General features: G+C 35.3%; 2 protein-coding genes across 2 annotated transcripts in view; both read left to right on the top strand.

The window, feature by feature from the left end:
- Positions 1 to 2,600: 2,600 nt before the first annotated feature.
- Positions 2,601 to 6,848, top strand: LOC139693508 (uncharacterized). Its single transcript, XM_071591696.1, has 2 exons — positions 2,601 to 2,918; positions 4,835 to 6,848. Exons 1-2 carry the CDS (start codon positions 2,642 to 2,644, stop codon positions 5,716 to 5,718), a joined length of 1,161 nt encoding a protein of 386 aa, XP_071447797.1. The 5' UTR covers positions 2,601 to 2,641; the 3' UTR covers positions 5,719 to 6,848.
- A 1,217-nt stretch (positions 6,849 to 8,065) lies between these two features.
- LOC139693507 (sushi, von Willebrand factor type A, EGF and pentraxin domain-containing protein 1-like) overlaps positions 8,066 to 15,483 on the top strand; it is a 51,573-nt gene continuing 44,155 nt past the window's right edge. Inside the window, exons 1-4 of the mRNA XM_071591695.1 lie at positions 8,066 to 8,439; positions 10,507 to 10,732; positions 12,745 to 13,087; positions 13,645 to 13,854. Coding sequence (XP_071447796.1) covers positions 8,099 to 8,439; positions 10,507 to 10,732; positions 12,745 to 13,087; positions 13,645 to 13,854 — 1,120 coding nt within the window. The 5' untranslated portion in view covers positions 8,066 to 8,098. The remainder of the gene's footprint in view (positions 8,440 to 10,506; positions 10,733 to 12,744; positions 13,088 to 13,644; positions 13,855 to 15,483) is intronic.

Genomic DNA, 15,483 nt, shown 5'->3' with positions numbered 1-15,483 from the left:
GCAGTACTTAACAAAGATTTAACATGGTCATAAAGAGAGTGCAACTGAGTGATGTGGAGAGAGGAAGGTATACATTATTCTTTTGTCTGAAACTGTAAAGGCACTGTTCCAAGACCCTTTGTAATGAATCCTTCTTAGATAAAAATGAGCAGCTGATGAGCAATTGTAAAGACCTTCACTGAAATCCATGTCATTGTGAGAGCTATTTAAAGATTATTTTTGGCATCAGGTACAATACTTCATTTCAAATCTTAGGAACGCAATTTATTAATACCATAAAATCAAAGTTTTACCAGTTGCGGGAACATGAATTAAATTCTTTCACTGATCCACAATTGATTATTTTTGTTCATATTTCCATAAGGTGAACAGCAAAACAGCTTACAAACTGGAGGAGAGCCAATTTGGGGAAATAAAAACAAAATCCCACTGTCCAAGATGTTAATGGAAAGACACTAATGGAAGATGAAATGCTGTGCAGATATGGAAGAAATGCATTCAAGTATTCTACCAAGGCCCCAAACCACTTGAAAGTGACTTAATTAAAGAAGAAATTGTGATAGGAGAAGGCAAACGAAAACCATAGACACTGGGAAGCGAATTTGACAGAGCCATGAAAGACTTGAAGAACAACAAGCTACCAGAAGTTGACAGAATAAATGGAGAAATAATCAGACATTTGGGGTCAAAGCAAATGAATACCCTTTTTGGAATAATCAAAGATGGCAATGACAGAAAGGACTTTATGAAGAGTGTGAAGATTGCTGTACTGAAGAAGCCACAAACAGATGAATGCAAAGAACACAGAGAATTGGAGCCTGATGTCTCCCATATTGTAAATACTTACTCGGATAATTAGCTGAAGAATAGAATGAAAGATAGAAGAAAACCATTTGGAAAACCAATTTGGAATCAGGAAAAGCTGGTAAGTAAGAGAGGTAATTTTATTGATTTATAAGACAGTTGATTGGAGAATGGTTTCTTAATTTTGACCCATGGCTGTGAGTATTACAGTGAATTAGTCAAAGGTGTATCAGGAGCAACATCTCTATTTACTGCCATAACATTTTAACACGATTGATCATAATGAAAAGGTGAAGGAATGGCATGCTTTAATTTATAGGTTGAGCCACATTTTAAGCCATACGAGTAATGTCGAGGGATTAAACTAATAATAATATATCATCGCTGGGAGAATAAAATTCCTTAAAAATAGTTATTACAACTACCAAACAACATTACATTTATGTTGCTGAATTCAATGGCAGGAGAGTCTGAGACCAAATTAAGATGAAATAACCTAAAAATAACTTAAGCATTTATATGAAGTAGCCAAAAGTTGATTAATGAGTGGCATTGTTCAGCTGAAGTACCTTCAATTTTCTTTTGATGTCTGTTCCAATGAAGTTTTAGGTAAAGTTATGTAATCATTTTTACATCAAACTGTACCCGCAAAGCATGTGAAAGGCCTGAAAAGCAGGTACAAAGAATGCTCTTGCTCTATCTACTCATGGTGTAGGCTTTGGTTTACAAGGCATAGGAAAAACTATAAATCCAGGAAACTTTGGACCATATCATCATCATCTTTTTTCCTGTAGGTCTTATAGAATGTTTTTAAAACAGGCCATTTTTGTATGATCGTGTCCAGCTTTCAAATTATTGTTTAGGTAGAATTCTTTATTCATTTTAGTATTCTATTTATTTCTTTGCTGTTTTGTCGTATAGTATAACATCTTTCCTTGAATCGTACTCAGTATTTTCATTTAATTTGAATTCAATAAATGTTTTGTCACTATATTTTCTGTCATACCTTCTGGGGTATATTTAACCACTAGCCCTATTACTGGTGCATAGATTCTCCCTCTGCAATATGCCTACAAACTGCCAGTCTTTGAATGAGAGTAAGTTTCCTGAAATGACTTGCAATGAAGCTTGTTGGACTTTGCACATGTTGAAAGGGAACTGATTGAAGTGCATGCATGCATGTATGATATTTGCCTTTAGTTGTTGTTGGAGATGGCTTTTCTTAATGCAGTCTTATTTCTTGTATAATTAAAACGATATCCTCAAACACCCAAACTCTGAAGTTTACTGAAGTGCAAATACTACAGGGCATGTAAGTTAATTTTGAAACACGATAGGCACCTGCATTTTGTGGTGAAGACTTTTTTATAATCCCACATAGACCATGACTACATTTTTACTAAAGGGAAATCATGAGCTACAGTGTGTCAGTTTGATTTTATATCATTTAAATCTTAAAATAAACAAGAACGACCTTAAACAATGCGGTTCAAGAACCTAGCCATTCAAAACCTTCTCGGGGTCCTCGATCTTGGCTTGTTTTCTTCCGGACCACTCTTTCTTTCCGCGGGGCCATTAATTTACGTCTCCCTCTACACTTCCGCAAGCGTTCATTTGCCCTTGTTTCTCAACGAATGGTCTACTTTTAGTTTTTGGCTCTGTTCCCTTCCGGAAGTAATGCCGACGTGGGGATCAGCTTAAGATCTTAGCGCGCAAAGGGGAGCCTACCGCGTTTTTCGTGAACGACCAGGCTCACGCTGCGAGGGGTTTCCCGTTAACAGGGATCGCCGGAGGAGATTGACTAAAATATTCAGGTGGTATTTTCTAAGTCTTTCTCATGCATAACGCAATCATCCCGTTTTCGTTCTTTCGGCTATGCATAATTTCGATGGTATTGTACATCGTGGATTGTTGGAGTATTCCGCCGACAACAGCTCAGCTCCCGAAAGTAGAGGTGAAACCGGCGATTCCCCGAGGCATCAACCTACCAGCGAACGAAAGTGCGGGTCACGTCTTAGAAACTCACCATACCACGTGCCAGATAACTACGGAGGAGTTAGTGGCTACCGCACAAGCGACGGCGACCAGAGTTCTTACCGGCTTATGCAACTCAAGTGAGTTTCCATCATTTCCCTTGCTAAGCCACTATTTTCCGTAGTGCTATTGAAAGTATTTGCTGTAGTCATCCTTTAAAGTGCGGCACACGAGTGATACATAATATTAATGTTTTTAAAACAATTATTTAATAATATTTTACTACGTGAAATTCTTGACTAATTCCAACTTGCTCATGAAATTCCGCAATTGTTACAACAATCCCAATTTACTGACGAACAATTTATTTTATTTTAAAATTTTGCATATGAAGGATTTTCCTTAAAATGCAAAACATGAATCAATTCCCTTCCCTTCCTCATGGGGAGTAGCTCATGGAATATATAAACCATCTGCCACTGACTCTGTATCAGTTCTGTGAATCCAATTATAAAACAATCGGATGGAAAAGGTTAATTTATTTTGTCACCCTGAAAAAAAATCCTTTAATTCTGGAGATATCCAGTGTTGCACTTATGTGGTGGAATACTTATAATGCACTTGTCCCAATAATTAATGGAAAACGTAGTCTAAGTATACAATGACCTTACACTATTTATGCTTCCAGATGAACTCCTATCAAACAAAATAAATTTGAGCATTCAGTGTTTATAGTAAGGGCAGTAAATAAATATATATCTAAAATTTGAAAGTATTAGAATTTTAAGTGGTAACTTAACTAGAAAGGAAAACGCTATGCCTTTCATAAATTTTACAGTACCTAAAACAAATTGATAATTAAAGTGTACAGTGGGATTTTTATTTATTATTCATGTAAGAGGTTCGCGGTGTCCCTAAAGTTGTATTTCTAGCCGAAGGGATCGGGTTCGATTTCCGTACACGCTTCTCTGCTCCACCCAAGCGTGATTGTTCGGGTAACGGATCTTCTTGGGAAACTATAGGAGACACAGTGAAAGGGACTGGCCCCCTTCTTACTCTGATGTATGAATTTCACACCCCGTTGGGCGTAGTATTGGGTGAACTCTACCATCACCTACCAAACCGACTTTCGGGGTGATTGCAGTGTTTATAGTTTTTATTTAATCATGGAACTCCTTTAATGACAATTCTATGATAACTGCAAATGGTTTACGCTAAATGTTTTGAGGTTTTTAACGATAGTCGAATGCGTTCAATGATATTACTCCCTCATCTTTTAAGTTTCACTGAAAGGGAAGGAATCTCTTTGCTAAAAGTGTTTCGAAATAATTTATGAGTCCACGTTTGGTCGAAGACAGGTATAAAAAAATGCTTATCACTACTGCATTAGGACTACATAATTACAATATTAACACACATGGGTCAACGTTTAATTTGTTTTTTCACATTATTTTATTTTTTTTCTGCAAATATGTATGTTTTCGTTCCATGAATAATCGCCTTTGTCAATTTTAGTGATGCTTTGAATGATAGAACAGAAGAGAACATTACTTGGACAGGTGACTATTAATGAACTCCGCCTTCATTAAAACCTAATCTCAGGAAAGTTCTCCAGTTCAATAAATTATTGAACCTGAAATACGCGTGGGCATGCGAACATTGCAAAAAATGGAGCCCTAGGTTAATAAAATCGACATTTCAGGAAACCCATAATTATAAATCAAACATCTTGCCGACATTTTATAGGAAAAAATAGTCAAAGAGTTTTCCGTGGAAAATAAAGAGTTACATTAATGATACGGTACTTAATTAATCACGATTTACGGCCTTAAAAAATTGAACATTTACCAATTATAAGATAATTATGCCAAAGTTAATTTCAGTGGACAAGATATGTAATCAAAACAGAAAGCAGGAAGAGACAGGAAAAAGTTCTTTTTCGAAATATCGAATAATAGAAATCATGATGACTCGTCGTAAATAGAATTTTTCAGGATACCCGTAGAAAACAATTTGTTTAACAATACATATATTTTCTTGTTTTTTTCTCCTTCAGGAGAGATGGAAGACAGGTTCAAGGCCCTCGAGGTGCAGATATCAAATCTTTTGAATGTTCTTAAGGCAACGCTTGCCGACCTGGAAGGAAAAATTTCGAATCAAAATGAAGTCCTCCGTGTTCGACCGAGAAGAGTTCAAGTCCAGCCGAGAGCTGGTGACTACATCGCTTCCTGCGCCACCGGGGGTCAGTGTCCAATGGAAGGAGGCGGGACCTCTCAGGAGTTCTTACTCAACACCGAGAAAGGAAAAGCCTCAGGCCATGAAAGTGAAGGTGTGTCGATTGATTCAGAAGTAGGACCTCGAGAAGAAGAAATATCACGGTTCAACAACACCGTCCACATGGAACCTTTTCCTGATACACCGATCAAAAATGCTGCTATTTTACCGTTGAGGGTGTTCAGTTACTATTGGCGCATCCATGGAATAGCAGCGAAGATCAACAGCTGGGAATCGCGTCGATCGTTGCGTTCTCCCTCTTTTTATACCACCCCTGGTGGTTACAGAATGTACCTTCTAGCGTTTCCTAGACAAAACTACGAGAACTTGTACGTTCACGTGGGGATAACTTCGGGAATGAACGATGGAAGTCTCCAATGGCCCTTCCCACTGAAACATAGGATACAGTTACTCGATCAAGTTAAGGTGATGAGCAACAGTAGTAAAAAGAGATTTCCATTTCCGTCCAGGCCCGTAACTCCCGTGGACTTGTCTTCCCGCTTATGGAACCCTGCGCTAATGTGTAGTGCTTCGGTTTGGAGAAGACCCATTGCGGGTGACAGTACGGAATGCGTCGGCCTGGGCTTTCCGCACGACGTCCTCAAATCACGTAACTATATCCACGACGACAGCATTGTAGTCAAACTTACGGTTTACTTAGGGTAGACTGAGGAGTATCAACAAATAATGGAAAAGTGTGAAATTCATTTGCGAACAGAATGTATCCTACGTTTCAAATATCGTAAGGCATTTTTTTGTGTGAACTTAATCGTGAATTGTAATCTGTGATGACTTTGAGGATCAGGAGTTCGTTTCCGTGGCAGCCAAAAATGCGGAAATCAGCGGAATCCGGACCCTAGTAGAAAGAAGGAAATTAGTTCGTTCACAACTGTCCAAGGTCAATGTACTCGCTCTTTTCATTTCATAATCACTGTTGTTATTGTGAGGGATAATTTTTTGTATTTGCATTTTTCGCGCTTTTAAGCCTGAGCAGATGAAAAAAATTCAAATTGAGAAAATGTTTGAAATTATTCTTGGAATTACTCCGTCGGTGGTTAAGAGATTTATCCTATATTCATAACTCAAGCAGAATGCTTTAGTGCTTAGAATACTCCGAAGAAGAAGAGTGTAAACCCAAGATACCTTGTTAATACTATTATATAGATCTCGTAGACTTGGCAGTTTTACTTATGCAGGTATTCGCCTCTCGAAATTCCAAAATTATATTAGTGTATGGTAAAGGTGCATTTTATTCATAAAGATCGACGAATAGAGAAAAAACAGCTTTCCTAAACATCTAACCATAGTAATTTATGGCGTAGTAAAAAAGAAATGTTGCATGAGCTAGGTCATTAGAAATAATTGTAGGCATAATGATAAAATATATCTTCTAATGACTACCCAAATGTCATCATATTTCATACTATCCAAACAAACTGAAGTCACCCAGCCATGAATATATATACATAAAGAATATCGATGAATTAAAGAGAATTAATAATTCTGCGGTTACATGCAGAATGAAATCAGCCGCTCTTAGATATTAAAATCGAAACGAAGATATTTACGGGGCCTATTAAAGTCTTCCAACTGAAAATCGGTATTGAAATAGATGTACTGGTTATGGAATCGTAAAAAGCTGGATGGTCGCAGAACTGACCTTGGTTTTGTTGCGCGTTATCTTCTCGTCTTATCATATCTGTAACCCGGTGAATGCAATTATATTTCTTTTAATTACTATATACATTCACAAAAAATGCAGTAATCAATCCTATGATGAGGTAAGTATTCTCAAAGTCATGTCATTATGTTTCCTGTTGTCATTGTTTCGTCTCGATGTTGAATAAATTTATTTTCTACGGAAATGAAAGGATATAATTAATCCAATCATGCAAACTCATTATTATTACTTTGGTTTTTGGCCCATTCTCCTCGAATTCAAACCGCACGTTGGTTACTGTAGTGGTAGTAGATGTCCAAGTTGTGAAATGAAAGCTAACTACTTCTGTTTCGAGTGATAAGCAACGGATAGGGTTTATAAGGGATTCTAAAGAATTTGGAGCAGCTGTTTTCTATAATAATACAATTAGTAACAGCTTTTCAGCCTAAAGTACCGTTATTCAATTTAAATATCAACGGAGTAGGAAAGTACGCATCGTTGTTACAAGTGCTAAGGATACGGCTGTCCCACCTTCTCATTCGTGGTTGCCTCGATAAGGGGAAGCCCTAAAAAATTGCAGCATTGCATAGTAAGAAGGGTCATAAAATTGCAAATCGTGAAGACCCTTTAAACCCAAATGGTCACAGCACCTAAATCGTAATAGGATATGGATACGACTTTTTATCAAGGTAAATTACTGTGACAATTTTGAATGATGGTATTGTATTTGTTTATAGATCGCACTATAAAATAGATGACGGCCGTACAAGAAAGAGTAAAATGACATTTAAATGGCCATTTTCAAGACTACTGGCATTTTAAAAAATTATCAGCTTGTAGTATGGCACTAAAAACTCAATAAAGTTGCGTGCTTCGCTGAATATACTTTCCGTGCTTGCCAGAAGGTAAATATCAATCACGCTTAACTTCCAGAAATCTCACTTTTGATGAAATTAGAGTTAATTGCATGGTAAATGCATATTAGATTGAATATATGCATCTTACTAGTAACAGCTTTGGAACGCCTACAGTATCAATGTAAGTTTCGACCTTTCGCTTTACGGGTCAAATTCATCCTTCACTTCGGAATCACATTAAAAATCTCGCTGTGCTTCTTATCTCCCTCCTAGGGTCATCGCGTGAACTCATATTCCATTCAAACGGTCTTTACTAATAAGTCTGTAGTAATTATAGGTCCTAATAGTGAAGGAATACTAGATTGCTGTTACAAATACATGAAAAAATTGACGATGTACTAATGTTTCAAGTCGAAAAAGCACGCATATTATATTAAACTAAGAAAGTGAAAATTTGAGTACTTCCATCCATGATGCTTGCCTGATTCCGGGCGAATGATTCCCAACTTATTCTTAAGCAAGCAGAGAGATGGCCATGCATTGGGGGAGTTGTCGATTCCCGATGTTACTAGTGACTTTGGCAATGACTGGTTTCTTCGGGGATGTTTTTGGCAACCCCATGCCCAAACATGTGCAGCAAATTCGGGCCACAAACCAGACGCATTCGTCGATCAATGACCCGCAAGGCGGGAAGTTGGATCCAGCCGCTCGGGAAAATACACACGTGAAGTCGAGGGCGGATATTCTCGGTGGGACTCTGAAAAGGTTGCTGAGGAAGCTTAAGGAAGCCGATGACCCCAGACTGGAATTAGTGTTCCTCGTTGACTCCTCTGCCAGTGTTGGAGCCGAACATTTTTTCAACGAAATACGGTAAGATGTCATACAAAATGGGACGAATTTCCCAAATATGCCAATGATGATAGCTCGCAGTTCTTCTGATTTTTTCCTCCATTGTACCGATTCCATTTATTATATAAAACGAGCATTTTTTGAAATAAACATTGTGCGATATAAGCTCGAAAAATGGCAAAAATTGTCAACGTTCTCAGAAAATATAGAATAAGAATTCAAGCAAGAATCTGGTGTTTTACACTGGTTGAAAAGAAAAATTAATAGCAGGTATATATCGAAATCAAGTCAAAATTAATTCAGCAGGAAAATGTAATACAGTCAAAATGATGGCAGTACCATATTAGTAATCAGGGAATTTATTAATGAACTTATATCCTTTTTATTAAGCGTGAAACAAAAAGGAAACCTAAAAGAGCACAGGTGCCTTTTCACATTTCAGAAAAGTTTTAAGCAATTTTACCAGAAGAACAATCTTAGAAATAATTGTCTTACAGGCCTGGAATTACGGACATGCAGAATAAAACAAATTGACAAAATCTTCAGGGTTAGGGTTAATCAGATATCCCACTTACCCAAAAAACTTTCCCATTCCCTAGCTAAGATATATCAATGCTAAATTTATTCCCTGGGAAATAAGGGCTCTTGATAAGGGAGGTGAAGTTACAAGTGGGTGCCACTGCCATTGTTAACAAATAAAAAACCACTACTTTTTCCCAATTTTTCTATTCCAAAATCATAGCTGTTTTCACACTGAGGATGGATCATTACCATAATTAATATATATTAAAAAGTTCCACCCAATGACAAGACTGCCATTATTCCATAAACCCACTGGCTACACTAACTACAATTTGGCAAATATGAGTTTCAATGTCTGGCTGTTATAAATCTTAGTTAAAGCACCGTTTAGTTTCAGGCTTAACTTTATGGAAACTTTCCATTTTGTAGAAAAATGACAATAAACAATTGTGATTTCCCCTATAGTATACGTTAAGCATTTTTAATGCCAATAGATTCTGTCAAAAGTTGTTCCACAACTACAGGAATGCTCCTGCATAAGAGGTTGTCTGAATTGAAGCTAGTTTCAATGGATATAAAAAAATATTGGGTGATATGCTTAAAATGGACAATTGGATAGTAAACTCAAGTGTGTAGCTCTAGTGAGAATCAGCAGAGCATGAGAGCCCTTGCTGAAGTTGACCCTTTTCAAATATTCATAATAGCCACACACAAATGGTAGGTACCCGTATATTGAGGACACTCAAAAGTAAAAATTATTTGAAAATAACACCTCTTAAATGTATTAAATATAGATATCTCTATTAATTTATACTAATGGGTTTCGGACATTCCATTTTGTCTTTTCAATGTGGCATAATTTTGGTATCAGAGGTATTTATTTTGGTGGTTTATGTACTGAATGCCAAAAATATCAAATCAATAGAGATTGCATCAATCATGTTCCTATTTGTATTAAAATTGATTTTATCTACTAACAGAAATGTTATTCATAATAATTAAGTGACACACTTAAACAACAAGGCTATATTTGGTCATCTACGAAACAATTAACTTCATGTCTTTAAGTTTAATTAATAGCAATGGTCTTTGGTACATATAAGCACAAAAGGAACTTGAACGTAAAATAATATGTTATTGGTAATAATGTAAATAAATTGTACACGGATGATAAATGATGCACAGTGATGTTTGGATTTATCAATTGCAGCCTTCGTCTTCCCAGAGTAAGGTGTCATACAAATTATATTAGAGTTTAATTTGAAAAGTGAAGTAAAAAAGGTTTATATAGTGTCCAATCAATAGGTAAAATTGATTTTGCTTCCTTTTGTAATAATAAAGAGTATCAAATACATGTATTCAGCTTAAAGCCCTCAAACAAAACTTAAAATGTTTTCTGATTTACCAGACATTTGATATATCTGGCAAGGGATCCAGGTCTGCAGAGCTGGATAAGAGGATATCTTCTGCTGTATATGTGTAAAAAATAATTTCCACATGTTAACCCTAAATATAAAATATGCATCAAAATTATGCTGGTACTGAAGATAATTCACTTTTAAACAGGTTCGTAAGGAAACTATTATCTGATTTCACTGTCAGCAACAATGCAGTCCGTGTTGCATTGGTGACCTTTTCTTCTCGTAACCGTGTTATTCGCCATATTGATCATTTGAGTCCACATTCATCCAGACATAAAAACAACAAATGCAATTTAATGCAGGAAGAATTCCCTCGAATCACCTACACAGGAGGTGGCACTTACACCCTGGGAGCTATGCTGGAAGCAGAGGTAAGTTCTCAAATAATTCCCATTCAAATACCAAGCTCACACATGCAATTTAAGTTCCCATCTATGTTATAACTTATGAAAAAGAAATAATGCAGCCAAAGAATGATTAGAAAACCATTCAACAGCCACAAATGGCATTAATAAATGATAAATAGACTTTTTATCTACCCTAGGGAAACTAGTCTGTTGATACAACAAATGGAAGCAATCCTTTTTCCCATGAACAATATCCGTGACCACTACAGTAGAGAGCATTAGACTAAGTAATCTGTTCATTTATTGTGGAATATTTCCAAAAAGTGAAGCCAAAGACAATTCTTTGCATAAGGCTAAACTAATACATAAATTCAACAGATTCAAGCAGGATGTAGTGGAAGTTCGTCATTATTAGAAAAAAAAATTTGTCTTGTACCTGAGGAGGGTTCTGTGAACTGTAATGCATTGTGCATTACCAATAAACCCGTGGAAAAGTGAAAATTTTTTTTCTCATAATAAATTTAAATAAATGAGCACCTGAATGCCTCCCATATTTCATGACTGATTCACAATATTTTCTCAATGGCTGGTATCCCAACACCCCTTGCAATGTGTTCCTGGGGCTTCTGTCTGGGTAAAATGTAAGTGGGGTTAAGTGTAACATTGCTCAAGATATAGAGGGATGAATAGAAACAAAAGACTGAAGTAAAAATATCAATGCATCTACCCATTCAAAGTTATTTGGTACAACTAGTTTCGACGCATCAGCATCATCCTCAGGTACCTGAGGATGACGCTGATGGGTCGAAACTAGTTGCACCGAATAAATTTGAGTGGGAAGATACATTGGTATTTTTACTACAGTCTTTCAATGGATTTTCACAATGTGAAGCCTGAAAACATCGAATGTAGAAATAAAAGAATTGGTATGAGCCTGTTCATAGCAAAATGATCAAAGGACTCCATTCAAGACAATGCAGATATTTAATGATCATCATAAAAACTACATAATCACTTCATAAACGCTACATAATCACTTCAGGATATAATAAATTGATATGATGCTAATTGAACTTCTACACCATTGGCTCTCAATAAATCATGTTCATGTAACATGTGGTTTTTTTGGTAATAAATCACTTATTTGTTTTAGGGTCCATCAGCATTACTTTCTACGGAGACTTTTATTCTACCACACTTTAGAGGTCCACGGTAAAGTGTAGGTTAACTGACAGATTTTATCCATACATGTTGGGGTGAGGATCTCTTTAACATAAATATTTAAATAATAAAATATGCTGAATAACGTCAAAGCATTTAACTCAACCAATTAGAAAGTATTATCTTAAGCCAAGTTTTTCATTTTTATATCCCAAACATACTGTTTTGCACATATATATTTATATATATATATATAAACACAGATGTAGATTTTTAGAATATAGAGACACAAAGAAAGGACAATCACAATTTGTTATTTGACGTTTCAACAGCACGGCTGTCGTCTTCAGAAGATTCTGAAGACGACAGCCGTGCTGTCGAAACGTCAAATAACAAATTGTGAGTGTCCTTTCTTTGTGTCTCTATATTCTAAAAATCTACATCTGTGTTTTTATATATTTGTGCGTCGCCAAAGAGCGTTCCATTTCGAAGATATTATATATATATATATATATATATATATATATATATGTGTGTGTGTGTGTGAATGTATATGTATGTATATATATATATGTAAATGTATATGTATGTATATATATTTCTATATATATATAAAATGGGACGGCACAATAGAACACAAATAAAATAGTAGCATTTAAAAGGACACTCACTCACTCCTTTTAAATGTTACTATTTTATTTGTGTTCTATTGTGCTGTCTCAATATTATACTGCTCGTGTGAGTGTTTCTGTAAATGTGTGTGTGTGTACATATTTATATGTATGCATATATTTATACATACATACATTATATATACATATACATACACACTGATATATAAATTAGTTATTGAGTGCTAATTAAATTTTCCTCAGGCAATTCTTCGACATGCTCGTCGAGGAGTAAGGAGAGCAGTATTTTTGATCACGGACGGCTATTCAAATGGTGGCGATCCAAGGCCAGTAGCCCAAAGGCTGAAGGAAATGAGATCATCTAGAGGGTCACGGAGAAATCATGAGGATGGAGCAGATAAAGAAGAAGGAAGTGATGGAAGAAAGAGTTCCAAAAATAACCAGCATGGCGTAGAAATTTTTACATTTGGCATTAAAAATGGAAATACGGAAGAGCTCCTAGCAATGGCAACAGATAAAGAACACACATTTATTGTTGGAAGCTTCAAGGAGTTTGAAGCCTTAGGGAGGAGGGCCTTTCACCAAGGTCAGATATGAAGGGAGTGAGGCACCCATGTATTTATAACCATGCATGCACATGGCTGTAAGCAGGGCCGATTTAATCATTGAACTATGCAGCCATCCAGGTTAGAAAAATGAGTCCTACGTTGTTATCCAATGAAGATTTTATAAACCAAAGTTTCATTCTATGAACTGCAATTCGCTGTAATCATGAATTTTGTCAATGGATAAATAAATTAGCATGAATAAAATAGATGGAATGGTAAGCTAAAGAGAAAACTTAATCAGCACTCTTGCTGATAAGTCTTCATAATATGTACATATGTATTTTGAATCCATAGATTCATTTTCACGTTCCCATCAGTTGGATCAAAATGGGAAAAAACTATAATTAATGCCCTAGAATCACTTGATTACTACCCCTGGTGAAATGCATTTTACAGACTTGCATGCATTCACAGTTTCAGTAATTATCAATGGCAAAATTTCAACTCATAAATAGGTTGGATAATTTTGCATGCATGACTTCTTTATTAACTATTTATCTCATCCTGAGACCTCAATCCAACTGTTTCATTTCAGATCTTCAAACTGGCAGCTTCTTACCAGTAAACGCGACATTGTGCAATAACTTATGCACACTAGGAAATTATACCAATGGCAGTGGAGATTCACATCAAAATCATTGTTGTGACATAATGGGGGAGTGTGCATGCGGTACAGTCTCTGGGCACTATTCTTGCATTTGCCCACCAGGTCATTATGGAACTGGTCTGATAAATGACTGTCATCGTAAGTAGAAATGTGGCATATGGCATGCAACTCTACACATGAAGAGAATTAATCAATACTATTAAAATCCTCAATCAGTATTTAAAGAAATACCAAATGAATATCCAGAAAGTTGTATACATAAGTACGTAAATAAAAATAAACACACATGAATGCACAGATACACATCCTTGTAAACTGCTCTAAAAATCCATTAGTCAAGGAAATTTTTGTAACATATGTAACACAGATACCAAAGGTATACCTTAGAGTTAGAGATAAATGTCTCACACTAAGCCAAAAAAGTGAAAATATGATCAATCTAATTAGAACCAAAGTTTTAGTATAATAAAAATTCATAACTACAAGCATATATGACCACCCAGGTATCAGATAAAATTCTATAAAGGGGTGGCATTACAACGAAAATAGGCAATATATATTACAAGAATTTATTCATAGATATTTCTTGTAAATATTTTAATTATGCCTCATAGTTGACAATCTGAAGAAAGTTCTATCATAAATATGTCATTGGACTTAGATTAGATTGTTTGAATTAACTTGTTGAATAATGATTGATAGAACTGAGTGACAGTTTTACAAAACCTTTTCCAGATGCATTTGTTGGGTATTGCAACAAATAATAATACTGAATAAAAATGACTTTCCCTGAGATAGTCAGATAGATTATTAGTAAAAGCTAAACATGAAGAAAATAATCAAGAATTGAGCCTTGGTGTTCACAACAATTTAGATGAAGGGGATCTGGGACCACTGTATATATTTCTACCATTTGTTTTACACCTTTTATATAAGAATGATATTGTTAGTTACCTACTCTCTTACAGTGGTTGGCATTTCTTGGAGTAACTCTTTTCTTATTGGCATCATTCAAAACATTCTAAACTTCCACTGATAAATGAACACATATTTTCAATTTTATTGAAGCATATACAATAAAAAATGTAAATTCAAGGTAGTGATTGATAATTATGGTACATCCTCAACTCTCCTATTTTATCTGATTTGAGTAATTTTGGCTAGACTAAAAACATTTGGAATACAGTTAACTACTACAATTAAGAATAAAATTTATTTAACTTTTCAAGAAGTATAAAATGATTTACTACATAAAAAGCTTCTGAGATCAATAAATAAACCAAGGACAAATTCTCTTTCGTCCATAGCCTCTAAAATACTATCAGAAAAGGTACATGTGGTATCAATGATAAATTTCCTTTGATGGATTGGATTTGCTCCTAGATCCAAATTTGATTTTTAGATACCACTGCTTTTTCTAAAAGGCTAAAATGAGGATATAGATCTATAGTTCATTATTTTTGCCTTTTTAAAATAGTAATGTAACCTTAGCATTTTTAACAATTCTGGAAATTTTCCTTTGGTAAAAGATAGGTTGCATATATATTCAAGATTGGCATTAAAATTGAATAGACATAGTGTTGCATAATCTGGTATTCCATCAAAGTCAGTGGAAAATTCAAACTCATAGTTTTAGTGGGGATTTATTTTCCTTAACTAGACTTTGGAAAAATGAATGTGGGTTGATTAGTAAAACTGAATTTAAGTATGTAGGATTATTACTATTTTCTGTATCATAATTTGCACTGAAATGTCAGCAATTTCATT

Source organism: Hetaerina americana, unplaced genomic scaffold, assembly GCF_022747635.1.
Source record: "Hetaerina americana unplaced genomic scaffold, ioHetAmer1.1.p SCAF_5, whole genome shotgun sequence".
Taxonomy (NCBI): Eukaryota; Metazoa; Arthropoda; class Insecta; order Odonata; family Calopterygidae; genus Hetaerina; species Hetaerina americana.
This window is presented reverse-complemented; position numbering and strand designations above follow the sequence as displayed.

Coding starts and splice junctions, on each gene's coding strand:
- LOC139693508 (XM_071591696.1), top strand. CDS start 2,642: ATGCATAACGCAATCATCCCGTTTTCGTTCTTTCGGCTATGCATAATT. Junction 2,919..4,834: donor TACCGGCTTATGCAACTCAA/GTGAGTTTCCAT, acceptor TTTCTCCTTCAG/GAGAGATGGAAGACAGGTTC.